The sequence below is a fragment of the Ahaetulla prasina genome, chromosome 8, assembly GCF_028640845.1.
Source record: "Ahaetulla prasina isolate Xishuangbanna chromosome 8, ASM2864084v1, whole genome shotgun sequence".
NCBI classification, from domain to species: domain Eukaryota; kingdom Metazoa; phylum Chordata; class Lepidosauria; order Squamata; family Colubridae; genus Ahaetulla; species Ahaetulla prasina.
In genome coordinates, this window is record NC_080546.1 from 63762 (window position 1) to 90727 (window position 26966).

The window sequence follows — 26966 nt, forward strand, 5'->3', positions numbered from 1 at the left end:
AAGGAATGAGCATCCAAACCTTGAGTTGTACAAGGAGAATAGCCAAACATTTCATGTGAAGACAGGCCAAAATCTTTGAGGGGGGGTCTATTTTTCAACTGAAATCATACAAGAGGCAAAGCCTGTGGCTCTTGACAAATTTGCCCATTAAAATTTTAATTTTTCAGTTGGTTCTCCATTCCCCCACAAGACCACTATCACGGGCATAAGGGCTCCTCAAGCCAGAAGGTGAGTGGGCCAGGAATCACCCAAACAAACTTGTATCCATGTGTGCTAGCCAAAGAAATAAAATAAATTTGTAAATATGAGAAAAAAAGGTGGATGCACCCCCTTTCTGGGTCCTTGGCTGAGAAGAAGCACTAGAAGCTTGGCATGTAAGGCATTCCAGAAGCTTCTACTTAGATTCCAAGAGCGAATCAGTCTCTTTGAATGGCATCTACAATAGCTTGGGTGCCACAGTGTCCTTCTGCATATAGTTACTGAGCCAGAAGACAAGAAGAGTGTGTGGAACAATTGCTCATCCATCAGAAACCATCCGGAAGGAACCTTTCAGAGAGGCACCATTGAGCTGTTGGCTAGTAGTGGACACAACACCTGAGAGAAATTTGAATATGAAATGCAGATGCAAATACTGAAAAAGAGAAAGGTTGTTGATCAGCCATCTTGGCAACCCAACCAGCACAGTAGTTGCCTTTGGTGGTAGTAGGATCGCGTTGATAAGGCGAACAATGAATGACAGCTGATGAGAGAAGACGCACCTCTAAAAATGAAAGGATCAGGACTGCATGGGTGCCTGAGAAGGCCAAAAACCCTCTGTCGCCACAAGGCACCAATAGCATGGCAAATACCAAAAGCATACTTACAGCCAGTGAAAATACTAATAGTTTTATGTCTAGCAATATAACAAGATTGAGTTAAGGCAACAAGTTTGTGTATAAATAAATAATGCCGCTTGAGCCCAACAAGAGCTACGCCTGCAGAAAGAGTCAACTTTCTCAGGAACAGACTGCTTATCATTTTCAACAGATTACCAATATTTTGCAGGCCCTGCGTTGTGCCGGAAGGTTCCCGGATGTAATTCAAAATATTAATTTTTATTTGTAAAGCAGTCTGTGGCTTGGCGCCAAGGTAACTTCAGGACTGCCTGCTCCAACCAGATAAGTTTCCTGGGAGAAATTGCTTTCGGTAGCTGGCAGAGACTTTGTAGACAGAGAAGTAGGCAGCCAACTGGTGTGAAACAGAAAGCAAACCCTGGGCTCTCCAAAGGAAAACTTGAGATGGAATTAGTGGTGGATTAGACCAGTTCCCCAACCCGATTGGCTTTGCAGACCAACGGGGAGGGGGAATAGTTCCGTGCAAGTGGCAGGTAAAGGGATGGTTCCGTGGCCTAGTTCCAAAAGGCTCGAAGCCCACTAATGGGCCATGGCTGGGGGTTCTGGGACCCCTGGATTAGACTTTTCCAAAGGAATGGGGACAATATTGCAGACAAGAATGCCAGTCTGAGGGCAGATACTGATCAGAGAAATCCCTCTGGATCAAAGAAAGATTTTGAGATAAGCCCTTTTGTACTCTGGACAGATGCTCCTCAGAAGTGAGTGTGTGAAAAAAGTTTTTGCAGCTGGCTCCGGGGGTGGGGGGACGAGAGAGAGAGAGAGAGAGAGAGAGAGAGAGAGAGAGAGAGAGGGAATCCTTGACTTACAACAGTTCATTTAGTGATCATTCAAAGTTACAACAGCACTGAAAAAAGTGAGTTATGACAGTTTTTCACATTTACAACCATTGCAGCATCCCTAGGGTCATGTGATCTAAATTCAGATGCTTGGCAATTGATTCATATTTATGACGGTTGCAGTGTCCCAGGATCATGTGATCCCCTTGTGGCCTTCTTACAAGCAAAGTCAACGGGTGGATCCAGGTAAGATGTTAGAGAGCTGTCTTGTTGAGACTGTTTGGGATGAGTTTGATCCTGTGGCTCCCGAGGACATGGACAGGTTGCTGGGTAGGTTGAACGCCACCACATGTTTACTGGACCCGTGTCCATCCTGGCTGGTGCTGGCCACGCAGGAGGTGACACGAGGCTGGCTCCAGGGGATTACGAATGCTTCTTTGTTGGAGGGAGTCTTTCCGGCCGCCTTGAAAGAGGCGGTGGTGAGGCCTCTCCTCAAGAAGCCTTCCCTGGACCCAGCTGTATTAGGTAATTATCGTCCGGTCTCCAACCCGCCGCGCGAAGGTTGTAGAGAGTGTGGTGGCACGTCAACTACCCCAGTACCTGGAGGAAACCGTCTATCTAGACCCGTTCCAGTCCGGCTTTCGGCCCGGATACAGCACTGAGACGGCTTTGGTCGTGTTGGTGGATGATCTCTGGAGGGCCAGGGATAGCGGTTATTCCTCTGCCTTGGTCCTATTAGACCTCTCAACGGCTTTTGATACCATCAACCATGGTATCCTGCTGCACCGGTTGGAGGGATTGAGGTGGGAGGCACCGTTTATCGGTGGTTCTCCTCCTATCTCTCCGATCGGTCGCAGACAGTGTTGACGGGGGGGGCAGAGGTCGGCTCCGAGACGCCTCACTTGTGGGGTGCCTCAGGGGTCGATTCTCTTGCCCCTCTTGTTCAACATCTATATGAAGCCGCTGGGTGAGATCATCAGTGGTTTCGGTGTGAGGTACCAGCTGTACGCTGACGATACTCAGCTGTACTTTTCCACCCCGGGCCACCCCAACGAAGCTATCGAAGTGCTGTCCCAGTGCCTGGAAGCCATACGGGTCTGGATGGGAAGAAACAGGCTCAAGCTCAATCCCTCCAAGACGGAGTGGCTGTGGATGCCGGCATCCCGGTACAGTCAGCAGCAGCCGCGGCTGACTGTTGGGGGCGAGTCATTGGCCCCAATGGAGAGGGGCGCAACTTGGGCGTTCTCCTGGATGGACGGCTGTCTTTTGAAGACCATTTGACGGCTGTCTCCAGGAGAGCTTTTTTTACCAGGTTCGCCAGTTGCGCCCCTTTCTAGACCGGGATGCCCTATGCACGGTCACTCATGCTCTCGTGACATCTCGTCTGGATTACTGCAATGCTCTCTACATGGGGCTCCCCTTAAGGAGCACCCGGAGACTCCAGGTAGTTCAGAATGCAGCTGCGCGGGTGATAGAGGGAGCCCCTCGTGGCTCCCACGTAACACCTCTCCTGCGCAGACTGCACTGGCTGCCTGTGGCCTTCTGGGTGCGCTTCAAGGTTTTGGTAATTATCTTCAAAGCGCTCCATGGCATAGGGCCGGGCTACTTACGGGACCGTCTGCTGCCACCGATTGCCTCTCACCGACCCGTGCGCTCTCACAGAGAGGGACTCCTCAGGGTGCCGTCGGCCACGCAGTGCCGACTGGCGACACCCAGGGGAAGGGCCTTTTCTGTGGGGGCTCCCACCCTCTGGAACGAGCTTCCCCCAGGACTTCGCCAACTTCCTGACCTTCGAACCTTCCGCCGCGAGCTTAAGACACATCTATTTATTTGCACAGGACTGGACTAGAATTTTTAAATTTTAAATCGGGTTTTAATGGGGTTTTATTATTTATATTTTTATTTTAAATATACGGCCTATTTAATAAGTTTTTTAAATTAATGTTTTATTCTGTATATATATATGTTTTATTTGGCTGTAAACCGCCCTGAGTCCCTAGGGAGATAGGGCGGTATAAAAGTACGAACAAATAAATAAATAAAATAAATAAATAAATGGGGAAGTCTGATTTGCCTAACAATGGTGTCACTAATTTAACAGCTGCAGTGATTCACTTAACAACTGAGGAACAAAAGGTCATAAAATGGGCAAAATTAGCAAATGTTTTACTTAACAACAAAAATATTGGGCTCAATTGCAGTTGTAAATTGAGAATTACCTGTATAGCTGTAGATGATATATATACATATATAACTACATGCATACATATATATGACAACCACAGCAAAATTATTGTATGCACAAAAGTCTTGACATTATCTGCAACAGGAGAATATTTGGTGAAGATGATGGAACTCACTGAGATGGCCAAGTTGATGTGATTCTGTAATTTAATTAGAGAAAAGACAGTTTCTATGTTTATTGCTAATTGGAAATCCTGTTTGGCTTGAAACAGAAAAAAATGCACATGACTTACTGTTTTTAGGATTTGAAAAAAACAGATAATACAAAAAAGAGAGTTTATTTCTGTAACCATAAAGTAAGAGGGAATTTTGTATTTGTAATTATACTTGCTCTAAAGGAAGTTCTTCTCTAAAGGAAGTTCTTGCTCTAAAGGAAGAAACTTCTTCTCTTTTAGCACTTTTGCCTTTTTTCTTCCTTCTTTTCTTTTTTGTATTAGGTTTGTTACGGTAATTTTTTTTCTGTTTTTAATTCTTAATAAAAACTATATTAAAAAACCCGAGGTGTAAAAAAGCTGAGAACATCTATTCTTCATTCAGAAGGGAGGATATTTTCTCCACCCCACTCCACCCTGGAGCCTGAACTGGACTTCAATACAAGGCCCAGCCAAGGAGGTTCAGGGTTTGCTGTTCTTGGAATGCTTCCACCACGTTTCCCTCTGATGGCAGTAGAAAGTGGGGCGGGGGCAGGAGGGGGAAGCAATGGTCCTTAATGCACAGGAGGGGGGATCTGATTTATATCCCAGCTTTTGTATACAAGGGGCCTACAGAGCGGTTCCTCTGTGGTAGTTTGGGCTGAAGGGATCACCAGCTTAGGGTCTCCCAGAGAGCCAAGAGTGGGCTAGGATCTGTGTCTCCCCTCTTTTGTCTAATTGCTGCCACTCCCCCATGCCAGGCTGTTCCCTCCCCCCGAGTTCACTCCTTGGAAAATGGCCACCACCCGTTCCTCTTAAAGTCTTTACGGTCCTATTCACCTCACAGGGCTTGCGGGTCACCCACAAAAACGGCAATCATTAACTCTGAAGACAGACCCCTCACTCCTGATAAGGTTGAGGCAGGAGTCTTGGCCAGCTTTGCTAGGCAGGCAATTGCACTGCCATCTAGATGCAAATTGTCAGATTTGAAAACCAGATTTGCAGACCCCCATCCACACTCTTTCTTTTCAAAGAAGAATGCAAGAAGAAGCAGGGAAGCTCCCATCCTGGTCCCCTTAGGCAGGGGTTGCAGTTCCCCATTTGAGACCCGCAGCATACTTCCCTCTCAAACCTGTGTTTGCCTCTCTCTTGTCTGCTCAGGTTAAGTCCCTACGAGACCAGCTTCCAACAATGATCAACTCTATTTTCAGTGGATGTGAAGACGTTCTGGAAGGGCTGAACGACATAATGACCACACTCTATGAAATGGATGGCCAGGGAATTGGGCTCATCTCTGTTGACCTTGCTCTGAATGTCCGCTCATTTTTTGAGGATGTAAGTTTTAAAGAACTGGGGTTGGGGCTTCCATAAAAACATACGAACACCTGCTGAATCACCCCAGGGGTATCAAGCCCTTGAACGCTAGTAAATTCAGAGGAAAAAAAACCACTTGGATTTCTGAAATGATCACCCTGAAAGTGGGGAGGATGTTTGAAACCAGTAAAGGCAATTTTCTAAATCTATTTTGAATGGAAGAATGTTTCTGAGGGAGAGGGGTTGAAAGAACTTGAACAATCCCCAGTTAATCCACTAAAATCTCTTTACTCTTTTGCTGTCAGGTGAAATTTTTTGTGGTTCCCAAGAGCATCAAAGTTGGACTGCCATCACAGAAAAGCCGCACTTCATACAAGCTTCTTGCTTTGTGTGTCTCCATCAGGAAAGAGCGAACGTCCGGGCAACTGCCATCTCCTTGTTTGGGCAGCTGGTGATGAGGTCCAAGGAAACAGAGAAGGCCCTCCTCAAGAAAGAAGTAGTCTACAGCCTCCTCCCTCTGCTGCTCCATTTGAAAGACCGGGAGACCACGGTGGCCATGGCAAGTTCAGACACCTACAGAGGTGGCTCTCCTTTGGCACTGCTGGAAGGGTAAAAGTTCAGGGGTAGAACATCTGTTTCTCTAGCGGAAGACACAGAGCTCCAATCCTAGCTTGGCCTGGGAAGGCTCCCTTCTAAAACACTATCATCAACGCAAACAGAAAGGACCCTAACAGACCATCCTAAAGTCTTGCCTATAACGGCCTTGAATCTAGGAACAAATCAAATCTCCAGTGGGGGTGCCCTTCTGAGGGGGTGAAGATTGAACTGGGCTCAATAGCACCAACATGAATGTAGAACTAGAGGATTTGAAGGGGGCGCAGTAAAACTCAACAAACACGGTTTGCAAGTGGTGGTGTCTATTGTCATGAGCCAATACTCAAAATGGAACCCCTGGCTTCAGTTACACAATAACTGAGGAGGGAAGCCCAGCAACCTTGGAAGAGCAAACAGTGGGCAAACATGAGAGTTTGGAAGCAGGCCATTTGTCCCCATCCTTCTGCCTCATGAACATGTCCCACCACTAGGAAGAGCAAGGACTCTAACAGGCATTCAAGGTTTAGAAAAGAGTGGCCACTTCTGTCGTTTGAGGGGTGGGATGTCAGTGAGCTTGGTGGCTTGATCGGTACCCCAGCGTGTTCCCTCTTGGGCTGAGATGGCTTTGGGGGGTCTGGAGAGGGCAACTCACCCACCTGCCACCCCTTTCTTCCTGGTTGCAGAGCTGCAAGTTGACTCTCTTGCACTGTGGAGTCTTCCTTGGGTGGGCCCACCTGAAGCTGATGTTCCGCAGTCTAGCTTGGGATGATCTCCGGAGCTGCTTGGTGAATGCTTGGAAATACTTGGTCAGTGAAGGGTTAGCTGTTTTTTTTTTTTCTTAAATGGAAGCCATTTACTAACTTAGCATAGGCAGTCCTTGTTTATTAACTGTTGTAAAACTTCACACAGACCCCCTTGGTCAGGAGGCCATGTTTGCGGTGCTCAGCCAATGGCTTGCAATTTACAAATGGTTGCAGCGTCCCCTAGGCCCACAATCACAATTTGTGACTTTTTTGCTTTTTTCCATTGTCTTCCCTCCCACAACTCAACAACCCAAGAAGGGGCAGGAATGGAATGGCAGAAGAAATGCAACACAAGTCATCTTGAATTCCTAGAGTAAAAGCAGAATAATTATTTGATTATTTGATTTATATTTGTGTTGTACCGGTAGGATTGCCGTTACAGCTACACCTCAATTTATGACCACAAAAGGGCCCAATATTTGGATTGTAAGTCAGGGCAGTTGTTAAGAGGGTCACTACATGACCTGATTGGATTTTACAATCTTTTTCATAATGGATATAACGTGAGTCATCGTAGCCAGTAAGCAAACCACATGCTCATTAAGCGAGCCCAGTGTATCCAATGGCCATTTTTGCTGGAAATGTGACCGCAGGATGCTGCAACAGTTGTAAATGGATACCTGTTGCCAAGCACCCCAAATGCCATCATTTCTGTGCAGCAGTTGAGATTTCGAGGGTGGGTCAAAAGTCTATTTTGTTGAGCTTGTTATAATTAAGAGCCCTGGTGGCTCAGAGTGCAGGATTGCAGGCCAACTCTGTCCACACACCAGGAGTTCGATCCTGACTGACTCAAGGATCACTCCTTGAGGAGTGTTCCTTGGTTGACTCGACCTTCCATCCTTCCAAGGTCAGTAAAATGAGGACCCGCATGGTTGGGGGAAAGATGCTGATTCTGTAAACCACTCAGAGAAGGCTTTAAAGCACTGTGAAGCGATATATAAGTCTAAGTGTTATGGCTACTAGAACAATATTAAGCAAGGACACACAGGAAAATGCAGAATGAGACTGGGTTGAATTTGAGTGGGAGGGGAGATAAATTCTGTGTCAGCCTCATGACTCCACAGCTCCCTTGTTTGCCATGGCTTCTGTGCCTGAATTACATGAAAAATTTCCTTCCCAGTCACACTGACCGAGGCTTTGAGGATCTATGGAAAAGGTGTAACAAAAGAACTAAGCAAAATATAAAGAGACAAAAGCCAAGTCTGTCATCCATGAAGAGAGCAACCTCTTCCATGGAGACTTCCATAGTCACACACTGATGTGCCCAGCTCTCAACCTGGCCTGACCTGGCCTGGCCTGGCCTGAGGACGGGAAGACAAGTGGAACAGCCATTTTAATTTCCTCCAATGCTTCCCACAGAGGTCCGAAGCCAGGCCGCTGGGCCTCCCTGCTTTAGGAAAATGCCCTCTCATACAGCTTGTGGGATATCAGAAAAAGGAGAAATAGAAACACAAGGTCTGGCCAAATAATTACTTACGACCACAATTGAGCCCAACATTTCTGTTGCTAAGTGAAACATTTGTTAAGTGAATTTTGCTCCATTTTATGACCTTAAGTGAATCACTTAGCAGTTGTTTAGTTAGTACGGTTGTTAAGTGAATCTGGCTTCGCCGTTGACTTTGCTTATCAGAAGGTCACAAAAGGGATCACATGACCCCAGGACACTGCAACTGTCATAAATATGAATCATTTGCAAACATCTGAATTTTGTGACCATGGAGATGCTGCTATGGTTGTGTGAAAAATGGTTTTAAACCAGTGCTGTTGTAACTCTGAACAGTCACTAAATGTATCATTGTAAAATGAGAACTACTTTTAATTATATCTTTACCATTTTGGCCATGTAATGAAGAGGAATTCACTTGAGAAAGCAATTAAAAGAATTAAAAGAAACCAGGCCGCCAAAGAACACAGCGGTTGGATACCATCAAAGCTGATACCAGCCAGGGCATAGAGCAGCTCAGAGAATCCGCGCAGAAGGAGAAGGCATGGAAAGACCTGGCCCCGAGTAGGACAGGGCCGAATGGGTTACATCATCCTCTCTACCATGAATTCCTATGTTTTTTTTCTCTGCAGATGAGGAACAACCATGACAATATCCACATTTTCATATCCCAGTCCTTGGGATTCCTCCATCATGCCCAGACTGAAATCAGGAACGGTGCTGCACGGTTCATGGGTAAATCTCAGGAAATGCTTTTCCCCCTCTTGAATCACAGCCCCTTCCCCAGTCCTTTCCCCCTGAGCTTCTGCTGGGGCAGAAGGCAAACTGAGGGGCTGCCAGACAGGCAGTGCTCTGGGTCCCAAGGCAGGGATGAGATGGGGAGGAGTCGGGCCCAGGGAGAGCTGAATGGGGTGGCAAAGCAGCTTTTAAACGGCTGCTGGAGGGAAAGCCAAGAGGTGGCTGGGGAAGGCATATGCCACAGAGGCAGCAAACAAAGTGCATGTTGGGAGTGTTTTGACCTAGGCTTCCTGAGTCAGTAAAACACACGAGTAGCCCCAAAAGCCTCTTTTATTGCAACAACTGTGAATTTTGTTCATTCACAGATGAGTCCCAAATAGTTGTAGAGTCCTTCGGGATAAGGCTGATAATCACCCGCCTTTATCTCCCTTGACACGCTGCCAAAGACCTAATTGGCAAAGCCACAGAGTCCAGAATCAAACAGAGCTTCAGACCTTAAACTGCCCAGAATTAACAATGTTGTGTCCTGCAAAGGCCCACCTGCCTTTGCTCCTCTTTTAAGTCTTATGGGAGGGACCACTCATCTCCAAGCCCTACTCCCGAGTCGTCCCTTTTGTTTGAACTGTTCTTGCCTTCTGGCAGCTCTGCGCATGTGACGCAGAGCCCTCTGAACCTTCCCCAGACTCCAGGACTGGCCCATGTTCCTCCCCAGCCTCTTCACTGTCTGACTCTGCTGCCAGCTCCACAGGCCGCTGGTGGACCACAACAGGAAGTGGGTCAATGGGCGGCCATGTTGGCATCAGCCTTTCCGTAGATTGTCCTGCTCTGACACAGGAAGCCTGTGGAAAGGCTCAGGCCAACCTTTTGCAGCCCCCCCCCCCCAGAATGACCGGGCTGAAAAAGAGAGATCAGCCGCTCTAATCTGCAGCCCAGTGCAGAAAGTCTCTGTTCCTGTCCTTTTGTTATATCCAATTAATATAGTTATTACATACTCACACTTATATATATGATTATATATTGTATAGTCATCTCATGCTTATGCTTATATATACTGTGTGACTAAATAAATAAATAAATAAATAAATAAATAAATAAATAAATAAATAAACAAAATAACTAACTAACTAACTAACTCCTTTCAAAAGGATGAGAATTTGCTCCCAACTTGTTCAATAAGCAAATTGAGGTGAAATGGGGAGTCACAAAGCTTTGTGGATTCACAAGGTTTGGGGAGTACAAGATACCACTTGCAATTTTGTTTCCCTTCTGTTTTAGCAACACAGCAAGCCAGCAAACCAATTCTTACTGTCAGTTTCAGTCCGCATTGCTTTGCCAGAATTATTCCCAAGGGGCCCAGTCAGCTTTCAAGACCCTCCTCCTCTCTGCTGAATGGTCCCACTGGTCAGTGTCATCCAGCAGGAGGAGAACCTGGGCAACCGGAAAAATCCTCTGGCAATTTGTCCCCCTCGAAATCTCACCCTTTTCCCCCTCGCTCCCGAGGAGCCAGAGAGAGTCACATCAGAACCAAGCAAGGAGGAAACGTCTCTGCCTGGCACAAAATGCCTGGGGGAGGACAGAGGAAATTGGTGCTGGCAGGACACGGGTTTGCTGCAGTAAAACGCAAGTGAGGAGCGGACTTTGGCTTGTACCTTCTCTTCCTGTAACCCTGCCAAGATGCATGTAGAATGCATGTTTACATCCAACCTTCGCCACTTCCCTAACTGGGTCAGCACCCTACTTTTTAATTAAAAAACCCCTGTTGCTTGGCATATTTTTGCAGGCCTTGGGGAAGAGGTTATTTAGGTGTTCATAAAACAAAGCAAAATTCTGAAATTGTTTTTGTTTAGGCTACACCCTCAACTATTACAGCTCAGAACTGTCTAAAAACCTGGAACAGGAGGACCTCTCCCACTTGAGCAAAGGTAGGAAAGGAAAGGAGGGACAGTTGCCCTGCCTGAGCTAACCCGGAGGCTCCCCTTTTGCCCAGTGGGACTAAGTTTCATGCTGCTTCCCCCACCCCACGCACCCTCCCTCTGCAGAAGACTCCTGGGAGGTGGGCGCCTAGGGCTGCCCTCTAAATGCCATCAGGCTCACCCATGGTTATGATTTCCTGCTTTTATGCAACTTCAGACCCTGGTTTACAGCAATAATAGACTCATGGTTAACGATACAATAATTGACAAAAATATTGGAAATAATTAAGTGTATAAAAGACTATAGAAGCCTAGGGTTAAAAGGGATCTTCTGGTCCAATCCCTGCCCAGGCAGGACTCCTCAGATCATCCCAGACAAAGGGTTCCCAACCTTTGCTGGAAAATCTCCACTGATGACCCCAACTGCATGAATCTTTTCCACAATAGCTCATACATGGTCAGAAAATTCCTCTACATTTCAAGTTTGGATCTACCTTTCTAAAAAAACCCACCTGTGTTGGTTTTTGTGTTAACCTGGATTCATCTTCCCTGGAATATTTTTTTGGGTATTAAACTATCATAAATATAACATGGTGCAAAAAATGTTTTTTTAACTTCATGAATATTAAGAGGTCCATAAAGCTTCACCCTCGGTGTTAGATTTCTGCTTAGATCACCCACAACACAGTTTGCAAGAGGGGGACGTTCAGCAAGAATTCCTGACAATCACAAATAGTCTTGCCATTTGCAGCGTTGACCCATCTGCATAACTTTTTAAAAAAAACTAATTTTAAATATCTCAACATATAAATGTTTTACCTATGACCAAAACTATACTTCTTGCATGCCATAGCAAGGGCCTGGAGAGTGTGTGGATGTTTCTCTTTTTCATATGCACAGCAAGGCCCTTTGAGGCGAGCAGACAGAGGGGGCTCTTCTGGTGTCTTTAGGGCACCCTGGAAATGAGAAGGGAAGAGCTCTTTCTCCTCAAGAGACCATCCTCCAGGTGCAAATTTCAGAAAACTATCAACCAGATTCCAACTTCTCTTCCTAGGGAAAATGTTTAATAAAGTACTTGGACCATCAGGACTTCTTCAGTCAGGATTCAGGCCTCAGCATGAGACAGAAACCATATGAGTCACTCCTGCTGACAGGCCCAAGATGGAGGGAAGGGAACTCTCCTGGTTCTGCTGAACCTCTTGGCCCCTTCTGTACCACTGACCAGGCCATTCTCCCAGACACCATCCAAGGGGTTCTCTTCCTCCCCGAGTGGATGGGGGAGTTCATTTATGAAGGCCCACCCTCCCTCTCCTCCCATTCAGCATCTACCTAGAGCTGCTGGGAGGGGCCGTCCGCAACAAGGGGTAAGCCACCAATGTACTGAAGATATATCCTTCTGCCTCCATCTCCATTACATATGAAACTTTATTATTTTCAACATTTGTTGAAGCTCTTAATTCATTCTGAGCCTTAGATTTCCTGTCATCTTTGCAGATATTTGAGCTATTTGCTAGTATTCTGCTTTAGTTATGTGTCTCTTCTTTTTGACTGTTTACCAGTTCTTATGCAACCATGCTGGTTTCATCCGGCATCTCTTATTTTTCTTTGTCAATAGTATTATGCTAGACCAGGCTTTTATAATCTCATTATTCAGTTTCCCAAGCTTCTTGAGTTGGTTTCCCCTTTAAGATTTCCATTCATGGAAGCTCTGTGTTTGTTGAAATCAGCTCTTTTAAAGTCCAAGATGCTTGTTTGAATTTGTAGAGTTACTCTGTGGTAAGATGGGCAGCCAATAAAATTGATAAATAATAAACAAATAGTTTCCAATTGAACTCCAATAGAACTTGGTCACTCTTCCCACAAAGTTCCCACAATTTCAACCTCCTCTATCATTTTATTAAAATTAGTCCAGGATAGCTGACCTTCTGGTTCCCACCTCTGCCTTTTGGGTGACAAAGTTGTCTGCTAGGTTTCTCAGGAACCCACTTGATCTCCCACTTGTGGCAGAGTTTGTCTCCCAAATTGATGTCAAGATAGTTAAAGTCCCCCATTACTATTGCAGTGTTTCCTGAACACATCAGCAAAGACTTCATCCATTTCCTCTGCTTGGTTGTGTGGTCTGTAAGATACACCTATAGCATTGTCGTTCCTTTTTCCTTTTCTAATAACCCAAATGCACTCAAGGGTTTTCATCTTTTTTTGTTTGTTTGCATTTGCATTTCTGTACAGGTGCAGTTTTTGTTATATATATTGCAAATCCACCTCCTCTTTTATTAGGTTTCTTTTGAACAATATAAACCCTTCTAGCAGAACTTTCCAGTCATGGGTTTTATCCCATTAAGTTTTGGTAATGGCAATAATCTTGTATCTGCCCTTCTATTTTAGTTTTTAGGATTTTTAATTTGCCCTGTTTGTTCCTTATAATTCGAGTGCTAGTTGTGTAGGCGTCTTGAGTCCTTTTCAACTGGCCCTGCATTTGCTTCCTCTGGCTCCTGTGTTGTATCTGAGTTCCCCTGCTTTCTTACTACTTGGTCAATTGCCTTGTGGATTTATATTTGGGATTAGGTCCCAAAATTTGGTATTCTTCCCCTCCAATTTTAGTTTAAAGCCCTTCAGTTAAGCTGAACCCATTGTTCTCCAAAAACATTCATCCCGGTTCTTGTGAGGTTAGGCGAGCGGTAGAAAATACTTGGTGGTGTGATTTCAAAAATGCCCGACAACCTCAGCAGGGCCGTGGTAGCTCAGGCTGTAGAAGCCTGTTATTAAAACACAGCAGCCTGCAATTACTGCAGGTTCAAGCCCGGCCCAAGGTTGACTCAGCTTTCCATCCTTTATAAGTTGACTTTGTAAAAATATACAAATAGAATGAGACTATTGCCTTATACACTGTAAGCCGCCCTGAGTCTTCGGAGAAGGGCGGGATATAAATGTAATTTTTTTAAAAAAAAAAAGCAGAACTGAGGTTCACTGTAAGCTTCTGGGTTCACGGAAACCCCTCTTTATAATCTGTACACTCACTTTGTTCTAGTTTTTCAGAAGATGGAATCAAGTTCAGATACCAGCATGGTCCATTTTGCAAAAAACTACAGGGTAGTTTTACAGAAATTGTCGGTGAAAAGGAGGTGAGGAACGAGAAGGCATCAACTTCAAATCTTAGTAAAAGCAAGGAAACACAAGCCATATTCTCCTGGGAAACCTGGTCTCAAAACTAGGATGGGGGAGGATCTCTTTTTGCACAGAGGACCACAGTGGATGGGGGGGCTGCAGCTTTCTGGAGGCCCCTAACAAATGTCAGCTCCAGTGGACCAGAAAGAGTAGGAGCCAGCTATGGGGAGAGGATGGCAGCCCTGAACAGAAACCAGAGGGAATTAAGAACCTTCTATCCCGACAGGCTGGCCGGAGCTGGAGAGAAGGACCCACACACAAGTGACAGCAACGCTCCAGGTGAGGCACGGGTGGGTCAAGGTACGGGTTCCTTCCTTGGATGATCACTAGCATGTTCACACAACACCCACATACACGCACACACATACACAGACTACTTTTCCAGGAAGTGGCACTCTGGCTAGTCCTTGAAAGAGTTTGTTTAACTAGTCCCCATTAAAAACAGACTGACTGATAAAATGGTGTTTGGGGCAAGTGAAAATCCATTGAAGTCCTTAAGACCAGAGTTTATTATGGCAGTAAAATCCACTGAAGTCCGTAAGACCAGAGTTTATTATGGGCTGCCAGTGGACCCGTTATGGGCCTTACTTACTCTTTATTTAGTGACTGTTAGAAGTTATGACAGCGCTCAAAAGGAGACGTGCATCAAAGATGCGGCTGGCTACTGCAGCCTCCTTGCAGTCAGGTGATTGCAATTCAGGCACTTGGAAATTGGCAAGCATTTACAATGGTTGCAGCATCCCACAATAACTCGATCACCATTTGTGACCTTAACGGGCAGCTTCCAACAAGCACAGTCAATGGGGAAGCCAGCAGGAACTCAACAGTCGCAGTTGAGTGACCTGCTTAATGACTGTGGATGTTCGCTTAACAAGTTGGGTGAAATGGGCAGCTATAGAAATTGAACAAGTATTTAAAAAAATTGCAGCCAGTATTGACAAACTGACATAAGTTGGGCACAGTAACAACATGTCACTTTACCATCGTGCCCCTAAGTGATGGAAGTTGTCACTCCTAATGGTGGTTGACAAGTGGGCTACCTGGGCATCCAGACTGCACCAGACTGATTGCTTTTTTGTTTATTTATTCCTCCAAGCCTCCCTCCCCGTTTCATTCTGCCTTTGTCTTCCTTACGATGGAGGATCCCTTTGCTAGGACCACAGAAATAGGGAGAGGTACCAACCAAGGCAGAAACTTTTCTACATTGGCAATTCCTGGGCACCAAAATAGAACCCCATTTGGAAAAAGCATAGAAGGCCAGACCCAAAGGCAACAGCTCCCGTCCAGCTCTTAGATCAGCCTCGGGATTCTCATTTGAAAGCTTAAACTTATTTTGTAATTTTAAAGATTTAACAAAAGGGGATAAAGGGTGGGGGAGCTCGCCTGCTTGGTTATAACCAGGTGGCCAGAAGCTTGCCTCCTTATGACCAGTTGCAGCATCTCACAGTCATATCTCCCCACCCACACACACCGGCAAAGCCATTAGGACTGCTGAGGAGTCCCTCTCATGGCTGCACAATGTCCTCCCCACCCTCCGAGAAGCAGGAGAGGCCCCAGCCTGCCTCTGCCCCACCTCCACTTGACTCAGGCAAGCAGCTTGGTGGGGGCAGAACTGGAGCTGCCCACTGTATCCCCCACAGGCCCGTAGAAGGAATGGCTGAGTGGAAGATGTGAATAATCTCTCTGAGATGCACACATCATCACAAGGGGTAAACAATGCTGAAAAAGAAAAAAAAATGATGACACAGAAACGAGAGCGAAACATCAGAATAATTGCAAGAAGGAAAACACATGGATGGCTATGCCAAGCAAAAATCATTTGTTCCCCAAAATGGGCAGCCGTAGTTTAATAGGGGCACAAAGGAGAGAGCGCCACCCTGGCTGGACCTCACATTCCCAGTCTGCACAAAAACAGGGACGGGGCTGGTTTCGTTCTCTCCAGCTGTTTTCCAAAGACAAGCGCATTGCAAAATTTGGCTGAAGGGCGGTGCTTGATTCCTGCATAAAAGCAGCAAATGCCCCCCATCAGGAGGGGGGGCACAAAGCTAATCCTGCCTGTCTTCCCCTCCCATCACAGAGAAATCACTCCTGGAGTGCGACAGCAGAGCTGCCAGCCCACTGCTGCTGCCCCCCGACTCCCCACACCCAGGACGATCCACATTGGAGAGGGGCATTCTGAGCCTGTCTACTCCCAAGCAAGCCAGAAGGACACTTGCCCAGCGAGGTCAGTCTACAAATTCCCAGCCCAGCTCCCTCGAACCCAGGCACTGGGCACTCACGGTCATCCTGTTCTGCTCGCATTTGATACCTGGGCAGGTGCTCAAAAGGCCCATTGCTAAGGCAAACGTCTCTGTACCCTTTGACCCACCGCAGGAAAGCAGCACAGCGATGCCAGCGAGAAAGAGAGGACACGCTCGATTGAGGCCCCCCCTGGGGTCTTCGCTTCTACGTCTGCCAGTACTGGTGGGAAGCAGAGCCCGCGGCATTGAGGTGTCTCTCTCCGAGCATCCATAAAGGTAGTTGCCAGAAGAGCGCTGCAGGCCTTCACACAAGGCAGACAGGGCTTACAGACAGAGTCTCCCGGGGCAGCCACAACCCTTCGCCCACCCCCCACCCGAGCCAAACCCATTTTTCTAAGCTTCTGAGGCAAGCCTGGAAACCAAGGCCTAAAACGGGCCTGCTCATCACAAGCATTATTGTTATCCATGTGAAGGTCTGAAGATGCTAGACCTGACTGAGGGAGGGCAGGAGGAGGAGGTAAGGGGGTTGGACTCAGGATTGCAGTAGTAATAATATTCTGAAATTCCCTTCCTTGTGTTCAGCTGACAGGTGAGGCCATAGGATCCAAAGGGGGGGGTGGGGGCTGGCCAAAGAGCGGTGCCTTGAGAAGCCTCCGCCTGCCTCCGCGCTCCACCATTGGTGACTGATCTCAGCAAACGGCTAAAGCACCGGCCCTAGCACTGGCCCTGCGGGTGGCCGAGAAGGCGGAGGCTGCCTTCCAAGGACATTGCTGGCCTGGTGCTTGAAGGAGTCTGTTGCCGATCCTCCCCAAGTGAACCCTCCAATGCATTCTGGCCATGGGGTGGGAAGCCTCTCTTTTCTGAAGACCTCCCTTCAAGAGAAGACCCTGCTAGAAGCAACAGGGCTGCTCAATTCTTTTCTGGAACAGTTTCCAAGTCAGTGAGGCTGCTGAAGACATTTGAAATCAAAGTGTTCCTGGTCTAAAATAAATCTCTCTCAAGACTCTCCCTGCAGTGGGTTGTTATCAAAGTTCTTAAGAGAGGGACGCCTGTACTTGGGCAGCAGCCCAGCTGCAGCAGCAGCGAGAAGCAATGGGCTCACTTCAACCACGTCAGGAAGCAACAGAATTGGGGGCCAGGGTGAGGGGAGTGCTTTGTACACTGTTTACATAAACTGGGGGTAGAAGCAAATGTTCTAAAACCTCTTTTCCAAGTTTCCTCTAAAATTAGGTCATTGCCACTAAGGAACTGCCCTGTTTTTCAACTGCATTTGGGAATCTGAGCTAGATGGCTGGACTCAAGATCCTTCCCGTGGATTCAGAGGAACGCAAGTGGGTGATATCCCACCAGAGTCACCATGCCCCAGCCAGACCCACTCCTGGGTTGACACTAGTGTTCTCATTGGCTCCAGCTCCTTGACAGAGACATGAAAGGGAGACCCTACGGGCATCTCCTCGGCAGCGGTGATGTCATTGGCTAATCCTTTCAACCCAGAAGCGTCTTAAACAGTGCCTCCAACACGAACGGGGTGGGGCTGGTGTTCTCAGGGGTTAATTGTCCCCCATCTCGAAACGGAATGGGATAACTTATCATGGCCAACTCACCATGGGACAACACACTGCGGGACAATTTAACAATTCTATTTAATTATTTAAAATAAATTTCTAAAAAAATTAATTTTTGCCATTCATATTTCATTCTGTCCCTCCTTCTGCAACCTTTCTCCAATGATTCTATTCCACTAGTTCTTTGATATTAGTGTAACTCTTGTCCTGCAGCGAGTTGTCCTGCGGCAAGTTGGCTATGGTGAGTTGGCCAGAGCAAATTGGCCATGGCAAATTGTCATAGATCAAGGTCAGGATTTTGGCCTGTCTGGATGCATCCACATGGATTTCCACACTGGGCAGGGGGCCCTTTGAGGGCTCATCTAAAGAGGGAGCCTTTCTCCTTCCAACCCTGAACAGACCAAAAAGGCAGGGAAAGCCCTGGTGTCAGGTAGGTCATTCGGTTCTAGAAAATACCTGATATCTGGTAGGAAACGCGTGCTATTCAATGAGTGCAGAGCAGCATCTGCACTCAGAACCTGAAGAGAGCCAGGCGTTCTTATTCACCTCCATCAGCTCAAACAATCTTGTTCCTGCTGTGAAGCCACTTCTCCACTTGATATTCCAGGCTGCACCGATACTTGTTCATCTCCCTTGTCCAGATCCCGCTGAGGCTCTCTAGCTGTGCACGGCTGGATAGGACCTTCACACAACAGCAGAGCTGAAGCACCCAGCCCACCTCTGTCTCCTTGCCATTTCCTACAGGCATCCCAGTCGTGGGCAACACAGCACCTGTTTCTCAGACACAGGTCCTGGCGGCCATTAGGAAGTTTTATTGCACACATCCTTGACAGGTGGTATCCCCATGCGCCACATGTCTCAGGCCCAAATGGAGTCCCATCCCTGGGGAAGATACAGGAGCACCCCTGACACTGCAAAGGGCAGGTCAGAACAATATGCAGGGGGTGGGGAGAAGGGGTTGCCAAATGGGCATAAGGTGGGGGCAGGGTGAGAATATCTGTGAAGCTGCCAGTTGTGCAACTGATGCCCCCGCTATAAAGGACTGTCTCCTGCTGGCCTGGCTCCCAGCCAGAGTGCCTCAGTGCAGCTCTGCAAGATAGAGGTTTCCCCCTGCACCAGCGACGGCCACGGGCTGCCCTTTGGAAGCTGAAGCCACAGCATGCACTGGCTTGTTGGACAGCAGGACCTCCCTGATCACCTGTGAGCAGCAAGGGAAAACCAAGAAGGGCTGCGGCAGGAGATCCTGGCTGCAATTGGCAGCCACACTGCACCAGCTGCTCCCGAGACTCTACCTCCCCCACCCCACAGCCCTTACCTGGCCTGTTCCAGTGTGGATAATCCCAGCCCCACTGGTACCGCTGCCCCCGGCCACCACCACGTCCTCAGTGCAGAACTGGGCCGAGTAGAGGAATTCTCCCTGGGTGGGGTTGCCAGGAAAGGGCACGTTTTGCCACAGCCGGGACATCCGCAGGTCCCAAAGTTGCAGAGCATTGTGAGGCACCCAGGAGGCAGTCAGGATATGTTCTCCCTATTTGTGGGGGGAGGCAGATGGGTGACTTCACTGTCCTCTCTCTTTGGCACAAGGTTTTCTTCCGCTTGGAGTTCCCAAGTAATTGCTGGAGGGTTAAACCCAAAGACATGTAACCTACAGTTGAAGTCACTTGCACCTGATGCTTCACCTGGAAGCCCAAGAAACAGAAAGGGGGCCCTTCTCATCTGCTACCCTATTGGGTCCCTCCATCAGTTGACACTTGGTGCCGTGTCTCCCTTTGGGAAGCTCAGAGGATGCTTCTGTCAGCACCGAGGACGCCCGGTCTCTGCCCGATCCAAGGCTCCACCTTGCCATCTGCTCAGCCCAGGGAATCTGGGTTCAGAGACTCCAGCTCAGCGGCCAGGCCAGGCCTTGGGAAAGCCTACCCGAGAAGGCTCCCACCCACTCCATTTTGCCGGCAGTAACCGCATCCTTTTCTGTAGTGAAAATGGAAATCCCGCCGCCTCGGACGGGACTCACCTTAATATCGATCCCAGGACCGCAGATGTGGGGCCCGTTGATAACGCTCTGCGCCCCTTTGGGCACGCGCTTGTCCCAAACCTAGCAGAGAGGACAGGCAGCCAATCGCTGACACAGGCGCCGTGGGGAGGGGCGCGGGGTGGGGGGGCAGCCGCCCTTGCGAGGGCAGCACTTGCCTTGACGGAGTTGTCCCAGCCGCCGGTCAGGAAAAGGTGCAACTCGCTGGGATGGAAGCGCAGCGCGAAGATTCGCCGGGAGTGGCCGCTGAAGGGCGTAAATTCATCCCCGGCCATGAAGTCGGGGGCGCGCACTACGTGGACGAGCTGAAAAGGAGAAGCGGAGGAAGAGCGCGGGAGGGGAGGTCACGCGCGCGCGGGGACGTGGAGGGGCGTGGAGGGGCGTGGCTCACCTGGTGGGTGTGGCTGTCGTAGAGGCGGATGTGCCGGTCCTTGCCGGCCGTAGCGAAGGCGCTGCCGTCGCGGCAGAAGTCCAGCGCATGGATTTCGTTCTCCTCCTCTGCGAGGCCGGGAGGGAGGGGGTCAGCAGCCCCGGCGGAAGGGCCCGCCAGGCCATCCAGTCCGCCCACCCGCCCGCCCACCCGCCGCGGGCCTACCGGTCAGAGAGGCCGAGGCGCTCCCCGCGCGCAGGTCGTAGAAGACTACAACCCCGTCGGCTCCGGCGGCCAGCAGCAGCCCGGGCTTGGCGCGGTGGAACCCGAGCGCGGTGACAGCCTGCCGCGGACGCCGGCCCGGCCGCAGGCAGGGTCCTGGCGCGCCCGTCTCGGCGTCCACAAGCTGCGGGGAGAGCTGCGTGAGCTCGGGCGGCGGCGGCCCTCGCTCAGGGCGGCCGCCGCCCGGCCCCGCTACCTGCACGGCCCCGTCGCCAAAGCCGGCGGCCAGCTGCGCGTCGCTCGCGCCGAAGCAGAGGCTATAGACGCCGTGTGCCTCCCTGCCCAGCGGCACTTTGCGCGCCTCCGCCGCCATGCTCCCGGCCGGGCGTCCAGCGGTCGCCCCGGCAACGGCCGCTCCGTTGGCCCCGCGGGAGCAGCCTCACGCGGATCGCTGCCTGCCGGGACGCTCCTCCTGCAGCCCACAGAGCTCCGGCTTTCTTCGCGGCGGCCCTCGGAGCGTTCCGGCTGCCACCTCGGCCGGCATGCTCCGGGGGCCTCGACCGTACGAGACCTGCTGGGAGAAGGCCGAAGGTGCAGGGTGGGAGGCGGGTCGCCCAACAGAGACCGCTTGGTGCGCGCGGAGCGTCCGGCTGCCTGGTTTTTGCGATCCCTTCGGAGTCTTGCTGGTTAGGAGATGGGAAGTTGTAAGCGCAGTTTAACTAGGCTTTTATAGTAAATCCCATAAATTTCAGGACGAGGCAGTAAGGAAATACGTGTGTGTGTGTGTGTGAGAGAGAGAGATCTCCATTCCCATCAAAGACTTCTCACCGCCTCCTCTTGTGCAGGAGGCAGCCGTTTATTTGCAGCGGCTGCCCAAAGCAGAGCAGGAGCCTTGCCGGCCAGGGTCCAAAATAATCGAGGCCAGGAGAAACAAGGTGGAGCGTGAAGGCAGCAGCCTTCCCTAAGTGATAGGAATCTATGGAGATTCTGTTATCCAGGTCATGGCTGTCCCAAAGGTGCTTTTTCAGGAGGCAACTGGACTTTCTGGTTTTTCTTTGAAGACATTTTGCTTCTCATCGAAGAAGCTACTCCAGTTCTTTTTTTTTTGTATTTTTGTATTTTTTTAAACATAAACAGTACACTTTTTTCTGAATAGAGTATTAACCGAGTCAAAATTTACAGCTTATAACATAAGTACTTCCCAAATATAATTTATGTATTTTTTTTTTATTGAAAAGGTTTTACAAAGAACAAATTTTTAAACCATCGTCCCCCCCCACTTCCCCCCTCCCACTCCCTCCTCCTCCCCCCCAACCCCCCCTCCCCAGACTTCCCAGAACAAAATGCAGGGTATAACATTTATCAATCAAGCTAAAATAACACAAAAATCTAACTCATATACACGCTCTCCCAACACCCCCTTAACTCCCCTTTCCCATTTAAACATATACATTAATATATACCATTCGTAACATTATTCATACAACTATTTGGTACTTTTTAGTCCGATACTTGTTTTGAACATAATCAATCCACCTTCTCCATTCCAATACATATTTTTCTTGTGAATGTTCTTTCAAATACGCAGAGATTTTTGCCATTTCTGCTAAGTTTGATACTTTAAGTGTCCATTCTTCAATCATAGGTAAATCATCTCTCTTCCAGTATTGTGCAACCAAAAGTCTTGGTGCTGTTATTAAATTTAGAATCAACTTAGTCTCTATAACTGTACAATCTGTAATTATACCCAATAAAACAACTGTGGAGTAAATTTTATCTTCTTTTTCAAAATATTCTGCATAATCCATCATATTTTAATCCAAAATGCTTTGATTTTTTTACAAGTCCACCATACATGAAAATAAGTAGCATCCTCACATTCACATTGCCAACATTTGGCTTGCATATTCGGATACATACATGCCAATTTTTTAGGGTCTAGATGCCATCTATGGTTTTCCCAGTTGCAATGTATGGCTGTGAAGGTTGGACCATAAGAAAGGCTGAGCGCCAAAGAATTGAGGCCTTTGAACTCTGGTGCTGGAGAAGACTCCTGCGAGTCCCTTGGACTGCAAGGCGAACAAACAAGTTAGTCCTAGAGATCAACCCTGACTGCTCTTTAAAAGGCCAGATCCTGAAGATGAAACTGAAATACTTTGGCCACCTAATGAGAAAGAAGGACTCACTGGAGAAGAGCCTAATGCTGGGAAAGATTGAGGGCAAAAGAAGGAAGGGACAACAGAGAACGAGGTGGCTGGATGGAGTCACTGAAGCAGTAGGTATGAATTTAAATGGACTCCAGAGGATGGTAGAGGACAGGAAGGCCTGGAGGAATGTTGTCCATGGGGTTGCGATGGGTTGGACACGACTTCGCAACTAACAACAACAAGATGCCATCTATAAAACATTTTATAAAAATTCTCTCTTAAACTTTGTGCTTGTGTAAATTTGACATTTCTAACCCATATTTTTTCCCATGTTTCCATCATTATAGGTTGTTGAATATTTTGTGCCCATTTTATCATACAATCCTTAACTAATTCTGTTTCTGAGTCTATTTCTATCAATACATTGTACAACCTCTTAATATGCATTTGACCTTGATCTCTAATTTGTTTTACCAAATTTTCCTCATTTTGCATAATACCAATTTTCTCATCTAATCTCCATCTAGCTTGTAACTGTTCATACTGAAACCAAGTATAATTCATGCCTTCATCTCAGTTTGTTGAAAGATTTTAGTTGTAACTTATCCTTTTCTACAAAAAGTAGTTCTTTATAAGTAACTACCTCTTGTTTTTGTTCTATATTTATGTTCTCTATCGTATGTCTAGGAATATGTTAATTACCCATATTGGTATCTTATAATCTAGCTTGTTTTGATATTTCTTCCACACCCTTAACAAAGCATTTCTAAGAATATGACTTTTAAAAATCTTATCCACTTTCTTGTCATAGAATAAATAGGCATGCCATCCATACAACAAATCATAACCTTCTATATTCAAAGTTCTTTCCTCTGTTGAATTAAACCAGTCACTATTCAATGAAAGAACAACTGCGTCATAATACAATTTCAAATTCGGCATTTTTAGATCCCCTCTTTCACGTATATCTTACATTATCTTTAATTTTATTCTCGGTTTTTTACCCATCCAGATAAAATTACTAATCCCTTTTTGCCATTCCTGCAAATTTGCACCCTTTTTAAGTACTGGTATCATTTGAAACAAAAATAAAAACCTAGGCAGAATGTTCATTTTTATTACTGCTATACTTCACAGTAAGGATAATTGTAAGTTCTTCCAATGTTCCATCTCCCTCTGTACTTTCTGCCACAATACTTCATAATTATTTTTATATAATTTCACATTTGATGCTGTGATATATACTCCTAAGTAATTAACCTTGTTAACTATTTCATATCCAGTTACTCTTTCCAATTCATCCTTTTGTTTAATATTCATATTTTTAGTTATTATCTTAGTCTTCTGTTCATTCTGGCATAATAGTTTGATTTTAAATTAGGGTTTTATTAATATTTTAAATATTTTAAATTTAATTTTAATTATCAGCCGATTTCGTAATTTTGCTATGTTTTAATTTGTTTTTAACTGTACATATTTTGTATTTTATTTCTGGCTGTACACCGCCCTGAGTCCTTCGGGAGAAGGGCGGTATAAAAATGTAATAAATAAATAAAAATTAAAAAAAATTCACTTTAAATCCAGATACCTTACCATATTGATCAATTATGTCTTTCAAATATATACCAGAATTAATAGGTTGAGATAGAGTAACAACCAAATCGTCTGTAAACGCTCTTAATCGATAGTCTTGATGTTTAATTTTTATTCCCTTTATTTGGCTTGCATCACGTAATCTATTCAATAAAATTTCTAAAGTTAAAATAAACAATAATGGAGACAAAGGACATCTCTGTCTTGTCCCTTTCTCAATTCTAAAAGACTCTGTTTAATAATAATTTAATAACTATTATTAATTATTATTTGTGCTGTCTGCTTCTGGTATATTGCTTTAATTGCTTGTATAAAATAGTCTCCAAATTGCATTTTTTCTATTAATTTAAATAAAAACTGCCAGTGCAATCTATCAAAAGCCTTCTTGGCATCCAAAAAGAAGAGCGCTGCAGAGACTTGGCTGTTCCTTTCCAAATATTCCAATAGATTTACAATGTATCTCATATTATATCTCATTTGTCTACCCATAATAAATCCTGATTGATCAGTATGAATTATTTGACACAAAATTGGCATCAATCTATTTGCTAATATTTTAGCAAAAATCTTATAATCCGTATTCAATAATGATATTGGCCTATAATTTTCTGGTTTATTACAATCTTGCGCCTCCTTTGGTATTAATGAAATAAAAGCCATCCTCCATGAGGGAGGCACCTCCTCTCCAAATTGTATTCTATTAAGTAATTCCTTCAACGGTTCTACCATTTCATTTTGCAAATTCTTATAGTAAATGGCCGTTAGACCATCTGTTCCGGGCGCTTTCCCATTTTTGAGCTGTCTAATTGCTAAAATTATTTCCTCTGAGGTGATAAGTTGATTCAATTCTTCCCTTTGCTCTATTGTAAGCTCACAATAGAGCTTACTCTTACTCACCTTGTTCTTGTATCTTTCTATATTTATATCTTTAATCAAATCTCCAGCATATAATTTTGTATAAAATTCTAAAAAGGCTTTTTTAATCAAATTTTGTTGAAATACTTCTTTATCTCTATATTCTATCTTACCAATCATATGTGATTTCTGCTTCTTATTAAATTTCTTATTAAATAAGCTAACCACCTTCCAGGCTTATTAGCATTATTAAACGTATTATGCTTGACATATTGTAAATTAGTTGCCACTTGATCTGCCATCATCATATTAAACTGTCCTTTTAAGATATTTATTAATTCTTTTGTTTTCTTGTCTTCTGGATTCTTTATAAGTAACTCTTCCTTCTTTCTAATTTCCTCCTCTAACTCCAATCTTTTTTTTTTGCAACCTATTTCTGTATTTATTATTCATTTGTATAATACACCTCTCATAAAAGTCTTGCTCGCGTCCCAAACTTCTCAATAGATGTGCCTTTTTGCATGTTCATAATAAAAAATTCATTCATTTGTTTTTTACACTCTTCTACATTTTGTTCATATTTAAACAAATTTTCATTCAATCTCCACGATTTTCTTCCCTTTCCCCATTCAAATTCAATCCAAACCGGACTGTGATCAGACAAAATTCTTGCACATATCTTGGTTCTCTTCACCCTAGAGAACAAATCATTGGTAATTAGTATAAAGTCAATCCTAGAAAAAGATTGATGTCTATCAGAGAAAAAAGTAAAATCCTTCTCTTCCATATTACGTTCACGCCAAACATTTCTTAATTCCAGGTCTTCCATCATATCAAAAAAAGCCTTTGGCAATTTTGCACGATTTGGAATATTCTGTAAACCTTTTTTATCTTTCTGGGTATCCAACACTCCATTCCAATCACCCATTAATATATATGATTTATAATCCCATTGTATTGTTTTATTATGTAAATTTTTTTAAAAAAATATTGATTAGGAGCATATACTCCAACTAAAAGTGTCTTTTTCCCTTCCAATAACAGTTCAATTGCAATATATCTTCCTTGTTTATCTGTCTCAATTAACTTCGCTATTAAGTCCTTCTTTAGATAAACAACAATGCCATTCTTTTTCTCTGAAGCCGAAGTAAAGAAATGTGTACCCAAACTTGAGTTAATCAAATATTTTTGGTCCAAAGATCTAATATGTGTTTCTTGTAAACCAACTATATCATTTTTAAATTGTTTCAAATAATGAAATATCTTTCTTCTTTTCTGTGGTGAATTTAAAACATTAACATTCCAGGATAAAAAACTAGTTGCCATTTTTGGCAGTCGGAAGCTGGAACACCCAATGTAGCTCTGCTTTTTCTTTGGGTCTTGCTCCTCCCACAGCTTCTGTTTTAGTAGCCTCTACCACTTGAATTTGTTGGAGCTTAACTTCCTGTTCCTTACGTTTAGTAGCTGCTCTTGTCATCCTTTGTTCTTTTACTCCTCCTTTGGGTACTTCTCCTCCTTTAGATATATCCAACACTTGTAAAGAATCTTCCTCCATAACTATAACTGCAGCTTGGTCTTGCGCATGCTTCATTGCTTCCCTTTTTCTTCTTCTAGATTCTGGTGACAATGGGCTTCCAGCTTTCAATACATTAACATAAAAGTCTCTTGCTTTCCAAATTGTATTAAGCCGATTTCTGCCATATTATTCACTTTTTTATTTTTCCACCTCTATTTAATATTTAATTTATAATCATTATTACCATGCCCCCTAACCTCCAATCTTAATCTTATTACTCCCAATGTAATCATTTAATTTTTCATCATCAATGTCTTTATCTTCAGTATGTCTGACACAATTTCTTGTTTTCTGTCAAGATTAAATGAAACACGCATCACTTTAACCATCTCAATTAGTTCCTGCGACATTTTG

General features: G+C 45.6%; 2 protein-coding genes across 6 annotated transcripts in view; one reads left to right on the forward strand and one right to left on the reverse strand.

The window, feature by feature from the left end:
- LOC131203304 (maestro heat-like repeat family member 5) overlaps positions 1-16655 on the forward strand; it is a 53160-nt gene extending 36505 nt beyond the window's left edge. Inside the window, exons 24-32 of the mRNA XM_058193354.1 lie at positions 5206-5379; positions 5762-5917; positions 6636-6758; positions 8832-8934; positions 10785-10859; positions 13879-13972; positions 14242-14294; positions 16093-16239; positions 16389-16655. Of these exons, the coding sequence (XP_058049337.1) occupies positions 5206-5379; positions 5762-5917; positions 6636-6758; positions 8832-8934; positions 10785-10859; positions 13879-13972; positions 14242-14294; positions 16093-16239; positions 16389-16504 (1041 nt within the window). The 3' untranslated portion in view covers positions 16505-16655. The remainder of the gene's footprint in view (positions 1-5205; positions 5380-5761; positions 5918-6635; positions 6759-8831; positions 8935-10784; positions 10860-13878; positions 13973-14241; positions 14295-16092; positions 16240-16388) is intronic.
- Positions 1-26966, reverse strand: part of LOC131203310 (guanine nucleotide-binding protein subunit beta-5a-like) — an 82419-nt gene that overhangs the window by 36348 nt on the left and 19105 nt on the right. The window contains exons 1-6 of one of the 5 annotated variants that reach the window (XM_058193366.1): positions 20698-21726; positions 20445-20625; positions 20241-20347; positions 20008-20154; positions 19832-19912; positions 19136-19348 (exon numbers count right to left, since the gene is read on the reverse strand). In XM_058193366.1, coding sequence (XP_058049349.1) covers positions 19136-19348; positions 19832-19912; positions 20008-20154; positions 20241-20347; positions 20445-20625; positions 20698-20814 — 846 coding nt within the window. In that variant the 5' untranslated portion in view covers positions 20815-21726. Of the gene's footprint in view, positions 1-16868; positions 19019-19135; positions 19349-19831; positions 19913-20007; positions 20155-20240; positions 20348-20444; positions 25732-26966 lie in introns of those variants that run through there. The other 4 variants (XM_058193365.1, XM_058193364.1, XM_058193368.1 and 1 more) reach the window with 4 other exon arrangements.